The sequence below is a fragment of the Zonotrichia albicollis genome, chromosome 10 (genome assembly GCF_047830755.1).
Source record: "Zonotrichia albicollis isolate bZonAlb1 chromosome 10, bZonAlb1.hap1, whole genome shotgun sequence".
NCBI classification, from domain to species: Eukaryota; Metazoa; Chordata; class Aves; order Passeriformes; family Passerellidae; genus Zonotrichia; species Zonotrichia albicollis.
The window spans coordinates 32697571-32714738 of record NC_133828.1 but is presented as its reverse complement, the minus strand read 5'-3'; the positions used below and the strand labels follow the sequence as shown (position 1 = coordinate 32714738).

At 45.6% G+C, this 17168-nt stretch overlaps 1 protein-coding gene across 18 annotated transcripts in view; it reads right to left on the bottom strand.

The window, feature by feature from the left end:
• Positions 1–17168, bottom strand: part of BIN1 (bridging integrator 1) — a 90191-nt gene that overhangs the window by 46560 nt on the left and 26463 nt on the right. For all 18 annotated transcript variants that reach the window (XM_074548745.1, XM_074548740.1, XM_074548734.1 and 15 more), the window contains exons 2-4: positions 6429–6509; positions 1833–1887; positions 1316–1410 (exon numbers count right to left, since the gene is read on the bottom strand). In XM_074548745.1, the coding sequence (XP_074404846.1) occupies positions 1316–1410; positions 1833–1887; positions 6429–6509 (231 nt within the window). The remainder of the gene's footprint in view (positions 1–1315; positions 1411–1832; positions 1888–6428; positions 6510–17168) is intronic.

Genomic DNA, 17168 nt, shown 5'->3' with positions numbered 1-17168 from the left:
CCACGTCATCCTTGACCTTAGCTCAGGCACAGGGATTTCCTATCAACACCTTGAATTAGGTGAAAATTACCCTCTCTCCTGTTTTTCCACATGAACAAAGGGTTTTGGCTAAAACACTCAGGAAAACTTCCCACTTTGTGCTTTTTATTTAGCAGGAATAATTCTTCTCTCTCACCTGTCTTTTCACAAGCAAACTATAAATAAGGAATTAAAAGGGAAGGTGGACAGCTGGAAATACTCTCGCAGACCCAAAGGGTAGCTAGTTAGTTCTCAGGATTCATGTCCCCTTTGACGCCTCTGGCTCAAATTTTCTGAAGGGTCAATGTCTCAGGAGGCACCACAGTGGCTCAGGAAAAAAAAAAGCCAACAGAGACTGCGTAGTCAAGCCAGCTGAAATACAACTCCATTATTTACTGCAACAGCACTTCCTAGTGCAAAGTTTCCATGTTAATGAAAAAACTGACCTGGAAACGTTCAGATTTTGTTTGAATTATCTGCTTTGAAGTCATTATTTCCTGGGCAAGATACAGATGCTATTTCAGGTGAGATTTTCTGCCAGGGAAAGAAGGAGAAAGAAAGAATCCTTCTCCTGTTTACTCCTTCACCACTTCTCCAATGGCACAGACAGCTGCAGATAAACCCAGTCCTGCAGCCTCATGGCAAATGAATCCAGAGGGCTGAATTGGAACAGCTGAGCAAGCGAGCAGAGGCTTCTGCCTCCAGCTGGACCCACCCCAGGCACAGGCCAAGGGGATCCAAGCTGCCAAATGCCAGGTTGGGCCCTGAGCTCCACAGGAAACACCTGGGCAAGCTGCACAGGCCTCACCTTGCCAAGGAATGACAACACCAGCAGTGTGGGGTGACACATGGCTCAGCCAAACAAGGGAGCAACTGGAACAAGGCAGCTGGTGGTGCTGCCATGAGGGGATGGGGCAGCTACAGAATTGGCTGCTCTGAGAGCTTTAGCCATGGTTTTATCTGCTCCTTTCTCTTACACAGAACATAAGCAGTACACCCAGCTGGCCCTCCTGAGTTTCTGTTGGAATCCTCTGTCCCCATTTAGCCACTCAGAGGAAACAAACGGCCTCTGGGCATAAGTGTTCAGTTCTGTGTAATGTACAAGCATTTGGCAACAATCTCCCACAAAAATACAGGGCACATCCTTCCAGCCTTCCTTTCTTCACAGTGCTGTGTTTGTCTCCAATTCTTCTGCAAAGTCATATGCCTGAAGAAATGTGCACAGACACAGCTTCCAAAGCTCTTCTCTGCTGACAGAGGAAGTCTGGACATCCCCACATCCTGGACTAAGTCTTACCTCTGCTATTTTATTTGTGTCATCTCTCCCAGGCCAATCTGGCTCATAAACTTCCTGCAAACACTCTGTCAGCTTCTTGGAGGCCTCATGCATAGCTAGGAAAGAAGAGGGAACTGTTCAGACAAAGAAGAAAATAATGTGTTCCTCACAGTTTAACCCTTGCCCTGAGGCACACGAGCATTACAACAGATGCTGAGCTCTGCCTTATGAAATGTGTGACCCTTGATGACACAGAGATGCAAGGTAACCAGAGGGAGAAAGGAACCAAGAGTGCAGCTGCATCAAGCCCTTTGCATCCATCCTCCCCTAGAAGAACATGTGGAGGTACATCTCCTAAGACACCACCACGTGTTTGGCATCAAAGCATCCCCAGCTGGTCCCAAAGGACTCTGAAAGATTCCCCCCCTAACAAAGCTGCAATGCATGCCTGGGGAAACAGCAGGGAGGGGAAGGCTGCAGAAACCTCCCTGGGAGGTAGCACTGGAGGGGAACAAACCTCAGCTGGTGCAGACCTTACCTTTGACAGAAGCCAAGTAAGTGCGGAGGTCCTTCTGCAGCCTCGTGCCTTCGGACTGCCAAGGTAAGGAGATCACCAGTTATTCTCTCAGCTAAGGAGAGTCTGTAAGAAGCACTCAAGCATTTCTAACTAAAGAAAACGGGTCTGGCAGACAGGCTACACACCAGTCCTCTGATCACATGAAACTTCAAGCCATCACATTTTTTGTATTCTTTTGCTCTGTGTTCTAGGAACTTGTAGGACTTTTGCAGCAAATGTAATCTTAACTCCTCTCCTCTTGTACTCTCTTTGGGTCAGTTCCCAATGCTTCCCCAGACCAAGAGACTTTGTTTGTAAAACTGGCCAGCTTTTTCCAATCCCTCATTTCCTTTGCTGATGGCAGTAGGAAAAGAACAAATGTGAACTCATCCAGAACTTTCGAGGCATGGAAAACAATTTGGGCCATGCTGATGGAAGCAGATGGATTTCTCACAAAGCTATACTATCACTGCCACTTCAACAGCTGGGCAGATTTAGCCTCTGCTTAGAGAGCACAGCTGCACTGGGAGCACAAAGGATCTCAGCACGAGCTCAGTTGAGAGAAGAGGTGCCTGAGTGGTGGGGAGAGCTGATGGGAAACATCTGCTTTTGAAGTCAGTAGCTCTGAGGCAGCTGTTGAAGATGTCCTGTGAGCTCCCAGTCTCTGGAGTTGGCTTCAGCTGTCAAAATTCATTATACTGGGGTGAGCCCTCAATGGGGCACAAACTGGGAAGCAGGAAAATGACAGCAGGCTGTGAGGTGCAGTGGTCTCTTTTCTGCATTCTTGTTTTGCAAAAGATATGCAAAGTCCCACCAATGGATACATTATCATCCTACAGCTGTATCATTTTTAAGAATAACTAAATTTCAACTCACAATTTGGAGGTTATCAAAAACTATCAGCAGGGAAGGTCCTCTGCAGGACTTGCCCACTACACACTTGGGCACCGCAATGTCTGGAGCAGTAACATTCAAAACTGTAGCATCTAAAATCAGAAGCCACTTCTAAAATTGTGTCCATGCTTGCTCTAATCCTGCCACAGCAGCAAATGACACAAGCCAAACTCAGAACTCTTCAAGTCTCAATACCCAGTTCCAAAGCCATGGAGACAAAAGTATCCTCTGAGCAGAAAACCAGGAGCACAATTAAATGTCTAGTCAATATTTTTAGATAGATCTCCTGGAAAAGGTAGGGCTGAAAAGTGGAGTATGCAAATGCAGCAATGCAGAACCGGCCTTCTGTGCTCTCCAGGCATCCTCACTAAGTGGTGCTGCATCCTGCAGCTGAGTGCTCTCAGTCACCTCTTGCTGATGTTTAAACTCAGCTGTGCACTCAGTGCACATTTGACATCTGAGGGGGCAGGAGATATGTCCTGTTCCAGATTAGATTAATGTAGGGCTGGAAGAGCAGACTGTGTAATTACAGGGAGGGGAAGCACTGAAACAACAGCTCCAGGTAAGCCCCCCCTCAGCAAAACTTCAGAGCAGTTAACACAGAGCATGAACTCTGGGAGGGAAGCTCCACCCTGGGGTACCACAGAGAGGCTGTTAAGCTTGTTTTGCCACATAGGGCTGAAATGGAAACTGCTGGGTGTGAAGGGCTCTTGTCAGGGAAAAAAACCCTCTCTGAGCTACTGACTGCAATGGGAACCTACTCTGGGACAGCAAAGGTCCCAGTGCCTGCCCTGCAGCAGGGGCTGTGCCAAACACAGCGTGGTGCAGGCAGAGGTGGGTGCAGCCTGTGCCAGCAGCAGCTTCCCTCTGATGTGCTCGGTGTGAATGGTGTGAACCAGCCCAGAACTTCCACACAAGTGGCAGCTCACGAAGGGTATCAAAACCCAGCAGCTCTGCCAGGCAGAAACACACCTGGTGCCAGGTGTAAGAGCTGCCACCAGCCTCACACTGTCCCTCCAATGAGTACTCCAGGGCAAGAGAAGGCAAAGCCTGGCACACTTCAGGAAGGGGCTGAGCTGCACCTTTCCAGGAGGACTCTTGCTCCCAGGTCAGCATCTGGGACAGATCCTTGTGCCAGTGACTGAACACAAGTGACACTGGGAAAGTGAAAAAGGAGGGAACCTTCAAACAGCCCTTTGGGAAGGTAAACAGCCAAAGAATCTCCATGAGGGAGTAGTGAGGGGCAGTTCTGCTGCTTGCCAAGCCTTCAGGAGACACAGCTGCACCTGCGCAGCTCTCTCCAGCTCTTTTGCCACAAAGCAGATCCATCTGAGCCAAAACGTTCATACCATTCAGGGACCTCAGAGTGGTGCTCTTATATGAGCCTGATGGATGGAGTTAGGAAGCCCAATGCCTTCTCTTATGTCCACTCAACCACTATTTGAGAGAACCACAAACACCTTGGTTGAAAATGATTAGGTGATTTTTAGACCTGCACTCCATTCCTCAGCAGACCACACACAGCAACATGTGTCAAAGTGATCCAGCACAGTCATTAGAGTCAGAGGAGCCTCTAATCAGCCAGTGAACAAGGTCACTGTCTGCTCACACCCTGGCCAGTTCCACAAGAGAGCAGCGCTGTCCTGTCACCAGCCTGCAGCAAAAGGTCAGCTTTCCTCCAGACCTCCATTCCCCACTGGAGCAAAGTTTGTAATGAAAGGTCACAGAAATCTCAAAGATAACTATACTACACACACCTTATACATATAAAAATACAAAGTGCGTATATATGTATATAAAGCCAATTTTTTATTCCCCTAGCCTTCAGCTCTGGATATCCTAAGAATCCAGCTAACTCACACTCATGGTTTGCCCTGTAAAACAGGCATTGTCTGCATTTATTTTAGTAACAGGGAAACTGAAGGCCTAAGCAAAACCATCACACCTCAAGCAGCAAATGCAGAGCAGCCTCCAGCTTCTTTGATTAATTATTTGGAGAATTTAGTTCATGGTCCACTCCACAGAACAGGAGAAAGAATTCAGATGTTAAGGGATACAAGAGGCAGTGCTTCTTAACAGGCTCCTCACTGGAACTTAGGGCTTTGGAAATTGAAAAAGCCATCCCAGAGAGTCACAGCTAGAAATGTAGATTTGAGGTTTTTTGTATTTCTCATTTATAACGGTTATTTCTTAATTGCTTAAAAATTATACCACAAAAGTCACGTCTGGTAATGTCATGTTGTGAGAAAGCAGTTAAAATGTATTCTGCTGTCTACAAAAGAGTATCATTGCTGGACGTGCTGCATGAACTTCTGGAGCAATAGCTGCTATTGCTGCCAAGAGAAGGAGCATTAGTGTCCAGCAATCTGCAATCAGCTCTGGTTACACATAAGTCAAAGCCAGACTGAAGGATTTTCATTACATTCAGCTGTGGCAAATCCCTGCTCAGCTGGTTTTGCGACACAACCACATCTGCTGAGTCTCAACAGACACGATGCAGCTGTCACTAACAGCTCTAGAAAAAGGTCCTAAATGTGTCAAGCCACAAAAGAGTAACATTTATTCAGCACCACCTGAGCTATGCTGTGGCACACATTTCCTGCCACAAAACAGAAGCAATGCTTCCCCTACCAACAAGCACCAGCAAAATCCACAAGGTAACTGGCGTTTTCCTTGCTGGGAGGCTGAAGGCTCTAGATAAAAAATAAAACAAAACACACCCAGTTGAAGATTGAAACCTAGTGCTGTGGAAGTAGGAGGGTGGGGAAAAATTGCTACACTGTTAAAATATTTCTGTGCCCTAAAATACAGGGGATGAGGCAGACACGCAGAAGAATAATGACTCAGGCCTGACACAGTGATTGTGCAAGTATGGGGAAGAAGTCAGATTTAGGTCTTAGCCATGGAAGGATGTTCCTTTTTCACCATTTGCTTTCTCTGTCTCTTCTGCCCTACACTGTGCTTGGGAAACTGAAACTGCCTTGTTCATTTTACTTTTTCATTTCTAATCTGTTTCCCAACTTATCCCTCGTTCAGTGACACAATGTTGCTCTTATATCTCTGCTTCCAGCAGAGCAGCAAAAATTACATTACAAAGCAGCTGCTAACTGAAGAAAGTGTTCTGCTTGAGCTATTTCTTTTTCTAAAACTGGGTCTAGAAAAAGCATTATTTTTACTGATCTCTTCATTATTTTTACTGATCTCTTCATTATTTTTACTGATCTCTTCACTCTCGTGACCAGTGACAGGACTGAGGAAACAGGATGAAGCTGAGGAGGGGAGATTTAGGTTGGGTATCAAGAAAAGGTTTTTCACCGTGAGGGTGGTTGGGCACTGGGACAGGCTCCTCAGGGACATTTTCACAGCACCAAGCCTGACAGAGCTCAGGAAGCATTTGGACAATGCTCTCAGGTACATGGTGTGACTCTTGGGGTGCCCTGCAAAGGGACCTGGGCTTATGATCCTGATGGACTTCAGCATGTTCTATGATTCTCCCACTGATTCCATGAAAGAGACCCTGGAAGTCACAATGTCATTTCTTGTAAGGGAGAAGTTATGAGTTATGGGTCACTTCAACAGGCCTGTGTCATTGTTTATTTTAATGGCCTTTAATTACATTGCAGCAGTTGACTGGAGGCTAATACTGAAACCCAGGGTGCAATTACATATTGACAATTATCTTACCAGCTGTTTGTTGAAGTTTTGCACACACTGTTCAAACTGCTCATCTTTTGTTTCATCTGCTTTACCAAGCTTCTGAAGGACCTGCAGAGAGAGAGGAGAAAGGAGACTTTAAACACAGATACAGAAAAGCATAGAAAGAGTTGCACATTTTTGGTCCCAAGGCCAAAGTTAAAAAGTCATCCTTATTCTTGAGCTCAGGATTTTCAGAATATTTTTCCATACAACCATAATTTGAAAACAGATTTACAAATGAGTCAGGAAGAAGTCAGACCCCTTACATTCTGCTGTACTGAAGAGCATGACTGAGGCTTCTCTTTCACTGATCTAATGTTTTTTTGCAGACAAGGCAACAGCAATCCAGTTATCTCCTGAACCAGCAAGACACAAACCACATCCTTAATATGCCTTGTGTTGTGCAGTTACATTTTTCCTGATTTAACACTAGTCCAGACAGGGTGGGGTTCTGCTCCCAGAACAGCAGGATTGGCCTCAAACAGAGAGAGTTGTGCAGCGATCTCAGGGAGGGAGGCAGAGTGGCTGGAGCACTGAAAGTCCCACCTGCTTTCCACCTTTTCTCACTCTGCCCATGCCTAGCAATAGCTGGTACTGAGAGCCATTGGGGACCTTACACCATTAATCTGTGTGACACTCAGGCCAAGTGTCACTTCTGAGAGTGTCAGCAGCCACCTCCCTGCACAGCACAGCTCCCCACAGCAGTCAAAAAATCCTTATCAGGCCACTTCTCTTATCACCCTTCTTCTCTTAGTTCCCTCTCCGTGCAGCTAAGTGGATTGCTCCCAGGCTTAGAACAAAACAGCATTTCATGTTCTGGGCTGGCAGGTACATCCATCACAAGAGGTCTGGGCAAACCTGTGGAGGAGGGCAGCAGCTATTTGCCATGCCCCAAGCAACTTCAGCTGCAGGGAGACTGGGATATACCCTGTAATTGGTTAATGCTGATTTTATCATATATCTGAATCAAAACTAAAACCTAACCATGCCAAAAAAAAAAAAAAAGGCAAAAAAGCCTTGTCTCACAGGAACAGTGAAACCAGAGAAAAGCCCTCCCAGCCCTCAGCCACAGAAGGTTTTGGTGAGCCACAGGTGAGCTGGAAAGGGAGCTGAGGGAGCACCTCAACAAGTGAGACAGCCCTGTCTGGAAAGGGCACCAGTGCCCAAGAGTCAGAAGGCTCTGGAAAGCTGGAGTCCCCCTTGCTCTGCTGGACACAGCAGAACAGCCCTTTACCCACAGACCCCAGCTGTAAGCTCAGCCCCTTTTGGGGAAAAGGGGATTAAGGCAAAAAAAAAGCAGGTCCCTGATACTGAGACCATTACTAACTGTTCCCAGACTGAGGGACTGCTAGAGAGCCATGACAATCACCCAAACCAGTTTCCTCCAGCTGCCTTTGCTATCCATGGATCTTCTCAGAGAACAGAGAGAGAATTTTTCCCCTGCAAGGCAGGGATCAGTCTTTCATGATTAGTCCCCAAAATGGAATTGAAAAGGATCAGGCAACAGAATGTAGAATAGAATATTTTCAATTTGAAGTGACCTACAATAATAATTTAGTCCAACTGGTCATGCACCTACTGGCCCATTCTCGTGGTTTTTTATACCGTTGAGGTGGAGAACACCTGTTATGCCTATTTGGCTAATCTCAGTTTCTCTCTCCCCAACACAGGAATGGATATTCCCATCTCACCCCTGACCACAGTAACTGACTCTAGCGGAAGGTCTGATAAATAGTGCAGTCATTCAGCATTCAGCTCCTAAATCCCCTCATTTCAGCTGGAATTAAATGTCTAGGAGGGAATCACTATTTTTCATCCTCCCTCTGTTCAACAGCTTCTCTTCACCTCCAGAAATTGCTGAGGTATTCCAGTGTCAGCAAAAGGAGGGAAAAGGACACGCAGACAAAGAGTGCCCTCTTTGTCACCAAGAGCTGAATCAAGGACCACCAGAATTTTGAGTACAACTCAACAAACACCGCAAATGCCTGGTAAATCCGTCTACACAGTAGGACACAGACAGCATGAATATTCCCTTCTTCCTCACAAACCCTTGGCATGTAAGAGCTTGCTGGAGAGAGAAGAGGCAATGTTGTTTGTACTGGCAGAGTCCTGTGCACCAGACATTGGTGTCTCCTGTGCCCATCCACTCCAGCAAAGGGAAGCACATCCCATAGCAGCACTGCTGCTGAGGTTACACCTTACTCTGCCATGCCAGCAGGACACAAGTTCAGTATGGCCTCATCTTTCTCATCAAGTGGTATCTCCTCCAGATGTTGTTCAGCTGCACTCCCCCAGGCTGTCAGATCTATGGAGCAGGGGTTTCCCACCTGCTGGGTGACTTTCTAGGTGTCCAAAGAGCAGGCACACCAATAGCACCCATCACTGATAACAATGAAGTATGCAAGCTGTCAATTCCAAAGATGAATTACATTCTCCCTCAATGTGCAGATCTATAGAATTACTGGAGATACAAAGGAGATTTTTACAGGGCAATGCATCTGTCTGGCTGTTCAAAAGATGTGATACTTTCAGGCCTGGAGGGGAGGGAAGGAGAGCATTTAACTGGGAGGAATCTGGAGTATGTCACCAGGGTCAAAGACTCAGAACAGCCTCAGTGCTTCCTGCTGTAAAACACTGAGCAGCACCCACAGACTATTCATTATGGAACTACATGCCTGCATCCATCATATCCAAGGAGTTAATTTCCAGTTCTACAGCCCCTTGGGGAACAGGCACACTTAGTCTGGGATCATGTGGCCAGCTGGGAAAATCTTGTTCCACTGTGCTGAGGTGCTCTGCACCATTCCTGTAAAACACTGGGCACTGCAAAGAGCTCTAACTCCCTATGTCTAAGGAAAAAGCTCCTGTTGTAACAGGAAAGCTCAGGTGAGGAGCAGCTCTGAATGAGGAGAGAGGAAGAAGAAACCCTGTGTGATTCCACAGTGGTGATAAGGGATGGGTGAAACAGATGACTTGGGGATGCCTGCAGAGAAATAAAGCAAGGAAAACAAAATCAGGTACAAGAGTGAGCCTGTGAGAAGTGAATGGCTACACAAAAAAACCCTTTTCTTGCTTCCTACACTACTCTCCATGTGGTAGATGAAGGCTCGTGCCCCAGGTCTGCCAGCTGGCCCTGTGGGCAAGCCCCAGCCATACAATGATCGCTTTTTTACCTGCTATGATGCAGCAGAGAGACAACAGCCCTGGGCTGCAGCAGGACAGTGGTTATCTCCTCATAATGCTCTCCCTCATAGCCAGATCTGCCCCACATGAACAGCCCAGAGATCAAACCCCAAGCCATCTGAGCAGTACAGAGGACGGCACCTCAATGCTGGCCCTCCAGCCTACTCCCACACCCCCATCCAAGAGCTGTGCTGGCAAGTCACACTAACAAATCCCCCTGGACTCCCTGAAGCAGGCAGGGATGGAGCAGCTGGCCCAGGGCGTGCTGCTGACTGCGGACATGTCTGTGCTCACTGCTAATAACCCCTGAGCTCACAGGACAGCTCCCCTCCCCAGGCTGGCACTGCCGTCATAGGTCAGGCTATTCCGGGTGAGCCGCGGCCGCTCCCTCCCTTCCCCTGCCACAGCTTTAATCCTCCAGCTCACTGCAAAGCCAGATAAAGTTGGGATGGAAACTTCAGGCTCTTTGATAGCTATTAATGGAGCAGCTTTACCAGGGCAGGAGACAGGAGTCCACCGCAGCTCCCAGATCTCGGGCGGATCAGAGATGGTGTGATGTGTCAGCTGCTGTCTGGCGCAAACCACACCAGAAGCGGGCATGGATCTGGCATTTCAGAGATTAAACAGCAGCCATGGCCTGGCTCCTTGGTCTGCCCTTGACCTCAGGAGCCCTGGCCCTGCATAAAGACAGGGACCATTATAAGATGGTGCAAGATAGGGTGAAGGAGGGAATACTTTGTCTGAATCCCACAGAACACCTTGCGAAATGGATTTCAGAGGAGGCTCTAGTGTTGCTGTGGGTTTCAGTCTTGATTTACAATGGCAATAGTAAATTGATTTACTATGATTTATTGATTTACTATGACAGGATGGGGCTGTCATCCCAGCCAGTGTTTTTTGCCTCAGTGTTTTTCACTGAGGCAAAATACTTTTCCAGTGTTTCTCAGAAACCAGGTCTCTTCTAATAATTATAGCTAGACCTGCAAATGCTCTGCATAAACTAAGATCAACAGGCACAGACCAGCTACTGTAGAATCTCCAAAGAGAGCCAAATTCCACCCACAGAGCCTCAGTTTTTCCTGCATTTGAATAAAAGCAACAAACAAAACAAGGAAGCTCAGTTCAATTGAAGTTTTAAAAGAAGTTTAAGAACCTCGAAGGCAAGATGCTATTAAAAAAAATCAGTAAATAATCACATTCCTCTCATTCCACACATGTGCTTGTAATTTGCTGTTGTGGACAGAATCATCTGCAGTAAATTAAGAATTGCTACACTTTGAGAACAGAAGAAGTGAAAGGGAAACATGAAAATCCTCATACCAGAGATGTGGTCTTTACTAGCAATGGTCAGAGAAGTCAAGGCATTAAATAGCCTTTAAAAACAGCAGATGTTCCTAGCAAATCTGAACATCTGCTTTGGGCTATCCAAGTTGCAGGTTCTCCCCAAAGACCATTGGATACACACAATGACTGATCATTACCTAGATACCACAACTTTGTACAACTCAAAAGAAAGCAGATCAAGTGACTGCAGTTTTGTCCCAGGTCTGGACAGGTGTAAGCATTCCTGAAGGGGAAGCCCCACAGTGATTAGCACAGGGTCTCCAGTGCTCTGATTCAAGCACTGGATGGGAAGGAATGGAGATCTGGATCAGCCCTGTGACCACCAAATTCTGATATAGAGCAGCAATCCCCAGTGAGGACAAACACTTGCTGGCAGTGCAGCAGCTGTCAGCACCAAGAAACAGTATCAAACCAACTAACATGCAACTCTGCTTTGCTTAAAAAAGCAACTGCAACCACATTTATGCTTTCTAATAAAGAAATATATGCCAGCTGCTTAATGCAGCCACAGTCCTCAGTCAGCACTTTCCCTTACTCCTTTTTGAAATATCAATGCCACAACACAACAAAAGCCCTGAAACCCCAAATATTCTCAACACACCCCATGCAGACTCATCATGTGAACCAATAACCTAGTAAAAGTCTACTTTCCATGGCATATGGGTCACCCAGGCCAAATGCCAGTTTAGGGAATGCAAGTGATGAGCAGGAAGGCAATAAAATAAACACATTTATTTTGTGGCTCTTAAAGGTAAATCTGGCTCTGAAACATCTGAATTTAGAGTGGTCCAGCCCTGATGAAGGGGAAGTCATCAAGCACACACCCAGGCAATTTCAGCCCTACAAGTCCACATCTTAGAGTGTGGACTTAGATCCACAGTATCAGAGAGGGGCTGCACTTTCTGACATGGGCCCACTGCCCCTAAACCACTCCATATCCTGACCTCCCCCCCCCTTATCAACAACACCTCTGACTGTTGCTGTGTCTGCCAACCCCAGTGCATAATCTCCAAGCACCAAATGGGCACTGAGCCAGTAAATACTGTGACTAATTTTGAATTGCAATAAATTGGCATGTGTCAATGGGTCAACCAGCAACAGAACAAACAGACCTTTGATCTCAGGCTGCTGCCTGTTATCCCATGGAAGACATTCTACTCAGAACAGGAGGAGAAGAAAATAGTGTCCAAGTCAGATGGAAAGCACAAAGCCATGTAACTTAATAAGGTACAAAGGAAGCTTCATAAGCTTTTTTAAGCCTCGTTTCTTCTGTGCCCAGATACAATGTGACTTGTTCACTGAAGTAGACTTGTGCTCATGGAATACTCTGGTTATTGCATTCAGATTTGGGGAGAAAAGCACGAGCAGCAGTGGGAATCTGCTCCCCCTCCAGCCCTCCCCAGGAGAAGGGCATGTCCTCCTGCCCTCCATGCCTGACTCCAGGCTGGTTTTGGGGACAGCCTGGCTTTCCTCATGAAAGCCTCACACAATCAAGTCTTTCTTTCAAACAACTGGACAAAAGAAGATGGGGGTGGAGAGGAAGAAACTCCAAATATATTAATGCTTAATTTTAAATTGAGGAAATTATTCCCATAGCTGGGCAATCACCAAGGCCCTTGGATCACCGGAAGATGGGAAAGGGCAATGTCAAACTTGGCACAGACAGAGCAGTTCTTGTTTGCTTCTTACTTGCTAACAAGGTTCAATAGATCCCACAAAGACAGGACACTGCCTCGGCTACAGAGCTAAGTGTTGGGAAATGAGGGTCCAATACTGCATTTTGTTAGCAGCTTCCTCAGTGACCTGGAAAAGCTATGTCTAATGTCACACATTCAGCTGTAAGGAAGTGTTTGGTCAGCATGTCACAGAGTCGCCAAATTTATCTCTGGCATTTCCAGCTGGTAAATGGGAAAGAGGAACAGAGAGATGAGATGACCAGTTTTCAGTGCTCAGCTCAAGGCACACTGAGTTTGATTTTCACAGGTGTCCCTATAGTTAAACTATGTGAGAACTTGCATGCTTAGAGCCATATTGTAAAACAGAAACGACTAAAAAGCTAATTTTCTGTACACATCCCCCAAATATATGTTTCCAGTGGGGAATTTACATCGTTAGGTTGCATGAAAGTCCTTTGCTAATGAAAGAATTTAAGACAAGTATCTCAAGTACAACTTAAGCCAAATTGATTCCACTCTACAAAAGAGTCAGACCTTGTAAGGCCCTTCCACAGCTATTCTTTCCCAAATCCAGAAAATGACAGCTTCAGCAAAGGTCAATCACTTAGTCTCCAAACAAATAGATCAAAAAGATCTCATTCCTTTCTCCATACGATACAAAGTGTGCGACTAAATACTAACAACATGCATAGCCAAAGAAACAGCCTGTATGTGTCACAGAACCATCATCTTCCCTAAATAGCACTATATTAAAAAATTTCAGTAGGAGCCAGTCATGCTGCATTGCCTTGAAGGCTCATCTCAAGTATTTGCCTCTGACAGCTGTTAAACAGCAGCCTCACCATGACCTGCACCTTCAGGACACACCTCTCAAGTTTAACATGACTCAGTGTGCTCATATTGCAATGCCTTTCATGCTTCATCCTTCTCTCTCACTCTGTAGTCAATGTAGAAAAAAAAAATACAAGTTCCAGTTTTCTCACTCAGAATTATTTCCTGGAAAACCTCCTTCCCCATAACGGGCTTAAGAGAAAGTTCATGGCAACAATTTTCACCAGGCTGAAGTCAGCATCTTAAAATACACAGGACATCAAGTGTCCTAAGACCATAGGTGACCAAAATGAGAAGAATCAGGTCTAACCCCAGTTTTCAGACATTGCTCCCAATGCTACCTCCATGGGTTTAGCGGATCTCAGGCTGTTCCTGCTCAAGACTCTGTCTTTAAGGCTGTTGTTGGAGAACTCCTGACCTGCCTGGCTGGTCAAAATTGCTACACCCATAAGTAGAACCCTGTGCCCAAGATAAAAAGCCCTGTTGGACACGGGGCCAGAATTCCAGTTAATCTTCTGCCCTAGGAAAAAGGCCAGGATGATTTTCATTTCCCTGCTTAACCTCTTCTTCTCTTTCTACCGCTCTCAGAACCTGATGACCCCATTCTCTGTCTCAGCAAGACCAATGTCACTGAGGACCCACACTAAAAGCATCTTTGTTTTTGGAGTAGAACCTATGACAGTTTCTCCCAAGGCCATTCCCACTCTACTGACAATACTCAGTTTTTCCTGAAGCAGGTACCAAACACTTTGCCTCCAACCTCTGTGCTGTGATCAAATCACTTATCTAAAATGGGCTTTGACACTTCCCTGCCTCTATGCCACTCCCACTCTGGGAAGCCTTGGCTATCTGCTAACAATGTCTCTAACCATGCAATAGTTTAAAAAAACATTCCTAGTCCTTTACATTATTGCAAGGTCACTGCTGCTTCCCACAGAACTGGGCTAAGTATCTCAGTGGGATGGGTTGAGCCTTGACTTCCCAGAACACAGCAGTGGAACTTGTGCACAACTCTAAACCAAAAGGCACAGTAAGTTCTGTATCCCTAATCTATGCTGACTCCAGTCTCATACAGACTCATTAAGGAAAAAGATAAAGATGACATTCCAGTGTACACAAAGCCCAGGGACTCAGTCAATTTTTTGCAGCATCAGCTTTGGCAAAAAGTCTGCAAATAACCAGCACTGGAGAAATGGGCAAGCTGTATATGCACTCCCTTGCTTTTACTTCAGATAAGCACTTTCAGTGGGAAAAAAATTATTCCTATTTCTCTTGAATGGCTCCCGTTGAGTTTTAAAGCAAAAAACAACACCACAAACAAAAAAGTACAAACTAAAAACCAAAGCCACAAACTCAAGAGCTCCCCAAAATCACTGAGATATATTCAAAAGCTCCACCCCAAGCTCATTATTCCATCTAAAATGTTAATTGAAGTATTTTTTTTTCTTTTAAAGAAAAGAAAAAAGCCACAAATAGAATTGCTTCCTTAACAGTAGTATGTCCTGCATTTTTATTAGCTGTCCAAGGAAATTTGCTTGCAAGGATTTTTAAAACTGACAGTGTAGGAGCCTTATTTTATTTCAAGACTCTGAAGTAACACCATCTCAGTGGTCAAATGTGAAAAGACATTTCTGAACAAATTAGCAGGTTTTTAAAGTCATATGACCAGTCCCCAGATGTTCTGCCATCTAAGAACAGATTGCAAAGCACAAACACTCTCCTTCCAGCAACAGCTCCTGTGAACACATCTGCATTGAGCAGATTTGCTCTGTTAGATGGACCCTGAACTTGGAGATCTTTAGAAGGAAGATAGCATGAAGGGACTAAGTCAAGACCTCCTGGCTGGCCTGGCAGCAAATGCTTTCATCTCTGCAAAGGGCAGATCCAGAATGCTTCACTGTTTTCTCCCAAGAGCACAGATCAAGGTGAAGGACATTCACCACACCTGTGTCAGGCACAATACAAATGACATTTCTTGATTGCACCATTTGGGGAGAAGAGGGCCCTTCCACATTTCACTGCCTACATCAGGTATGGATTTCCCAGCAGTGTGAAAGGAGATGCTGTCCCCATGCTACCAGTCACGTATGTCCCCACAGCAGGCGATGACATGAGGAGTTCAGCTGCCCCCTCTTCCCAAAGGATCACAACTATGTCCTCAACACAGAGCTGTGCAGACTTCTCAAGTGTCTTTTTCTTTCATGGAAGAAGATATCAAGAGCTGCTGAGAGAGCCCAGCTCAGCTGACTTTAGCACAGGGCAACAAGGGTGCTGAGGTTCTGTCACCAGCACCAGACAGCAGGGACTGCTCAGTGTCTGTTACCTTGTGAGTTTGGCAAAGTAAGCCGGAGTGGGAGAGGCACACCAGGGTGCTTTTGCCTTTTTTGTTTCGCTGTTTTTTAAAGAGAGAGGGCTCCTTCATATGATAAAACAGCAGCAATTGTTTGCTAAATCCTTAAACAGGGTACATGGGAAAGCATGCTGTGCTCTGCATTATCAACTCAGTCACTTCTGTCCTTCACAGTTTGCAGTTCTCAGATATCCAGATCTGGTTCAAGCTCAGCAGCTTTTATTTTTGACAGCAGCCTCAGAGCTCAGTTACCAGCCTTGGACAAGATGGCTCTGCTCAGCTTCATGCTGGAAGGGTGTCGACAGATGCTGAATATATTATGAACAAGTGGACATGAACTGTCACTCCCTAAGGAGAAGAAAATGCCACACTGAGGAAATTTGGTCACTATAAATCAGTTGGAGGGGGGTCTGTTAAAAGATCCTCAGATTGTTTTTATTCCTGCCGTGCACCATACATTAATCAACATTAAAACAGGTCCATGAAACAACACAGGAACAACAACTTAAAGCTGCTGCAAAGTACTTCAAGGAGAGCAGTATACAGCTAGAAATGGCTCAAAACATCTCTTTATTTGATGAAGTGTGGTGGAAAGAAAAAATATTTCCTCTTTTTTGTCCAAGGTAGTACCAATCATAGGTATCTGTACAGGTAGATATCATAGATATCTGTATCTATACATGTAGATATCTTTTCACTCATATCTTCATAGATGTCACATGAATTGTCCAGGGATTTTAGTACTATCCCATACATAGCTACTGAAATAACAAGATTCATCAACCAGAACTCAGTACCTTTCATTCACAGGTGTGTTGATGGAACCACTCTTCTCTCTCACCCTGGAACTCCACGCCCCAGAAAATCCCAAATCCAGGCAAGCAGGATTGCTGATTACAGCATCAGCACAGCTGCAAAGCTTGGTCTGCTCAGTATCATCATTCATCATATGCAACCTCAAGGCAGAAGGCCTTTCTTGTTGCAGATTTGTTTACAGTGGGATCCCAACCCTGGAGCTTTACTCCTCACAAGTGCCGCAGTGTTAATGCACAATCACACTAACAAGAATTAAACTGGACCATGTGTCCAGTTAGCAAAGGGCAGAAGGGTTGCAAAGCACACATAACTGAAAATCCTCAAGTCTCCTGCAGACAAAAGATGCAGCTCACTCCACAAATACCAAGTGACAATGGATAACATTGCTAGCACTGCTCACATAGGTGCAGTTTTGCAAACTTGAAGAGCAAGGACTAAAAGAAGTGGAAACAGAGGGTTGAGTTCTGCATTAGCTCAGGACATTTCTGGCTCAGCCATCACTGGACAAGGATCTGCTCCTCTCTCCCT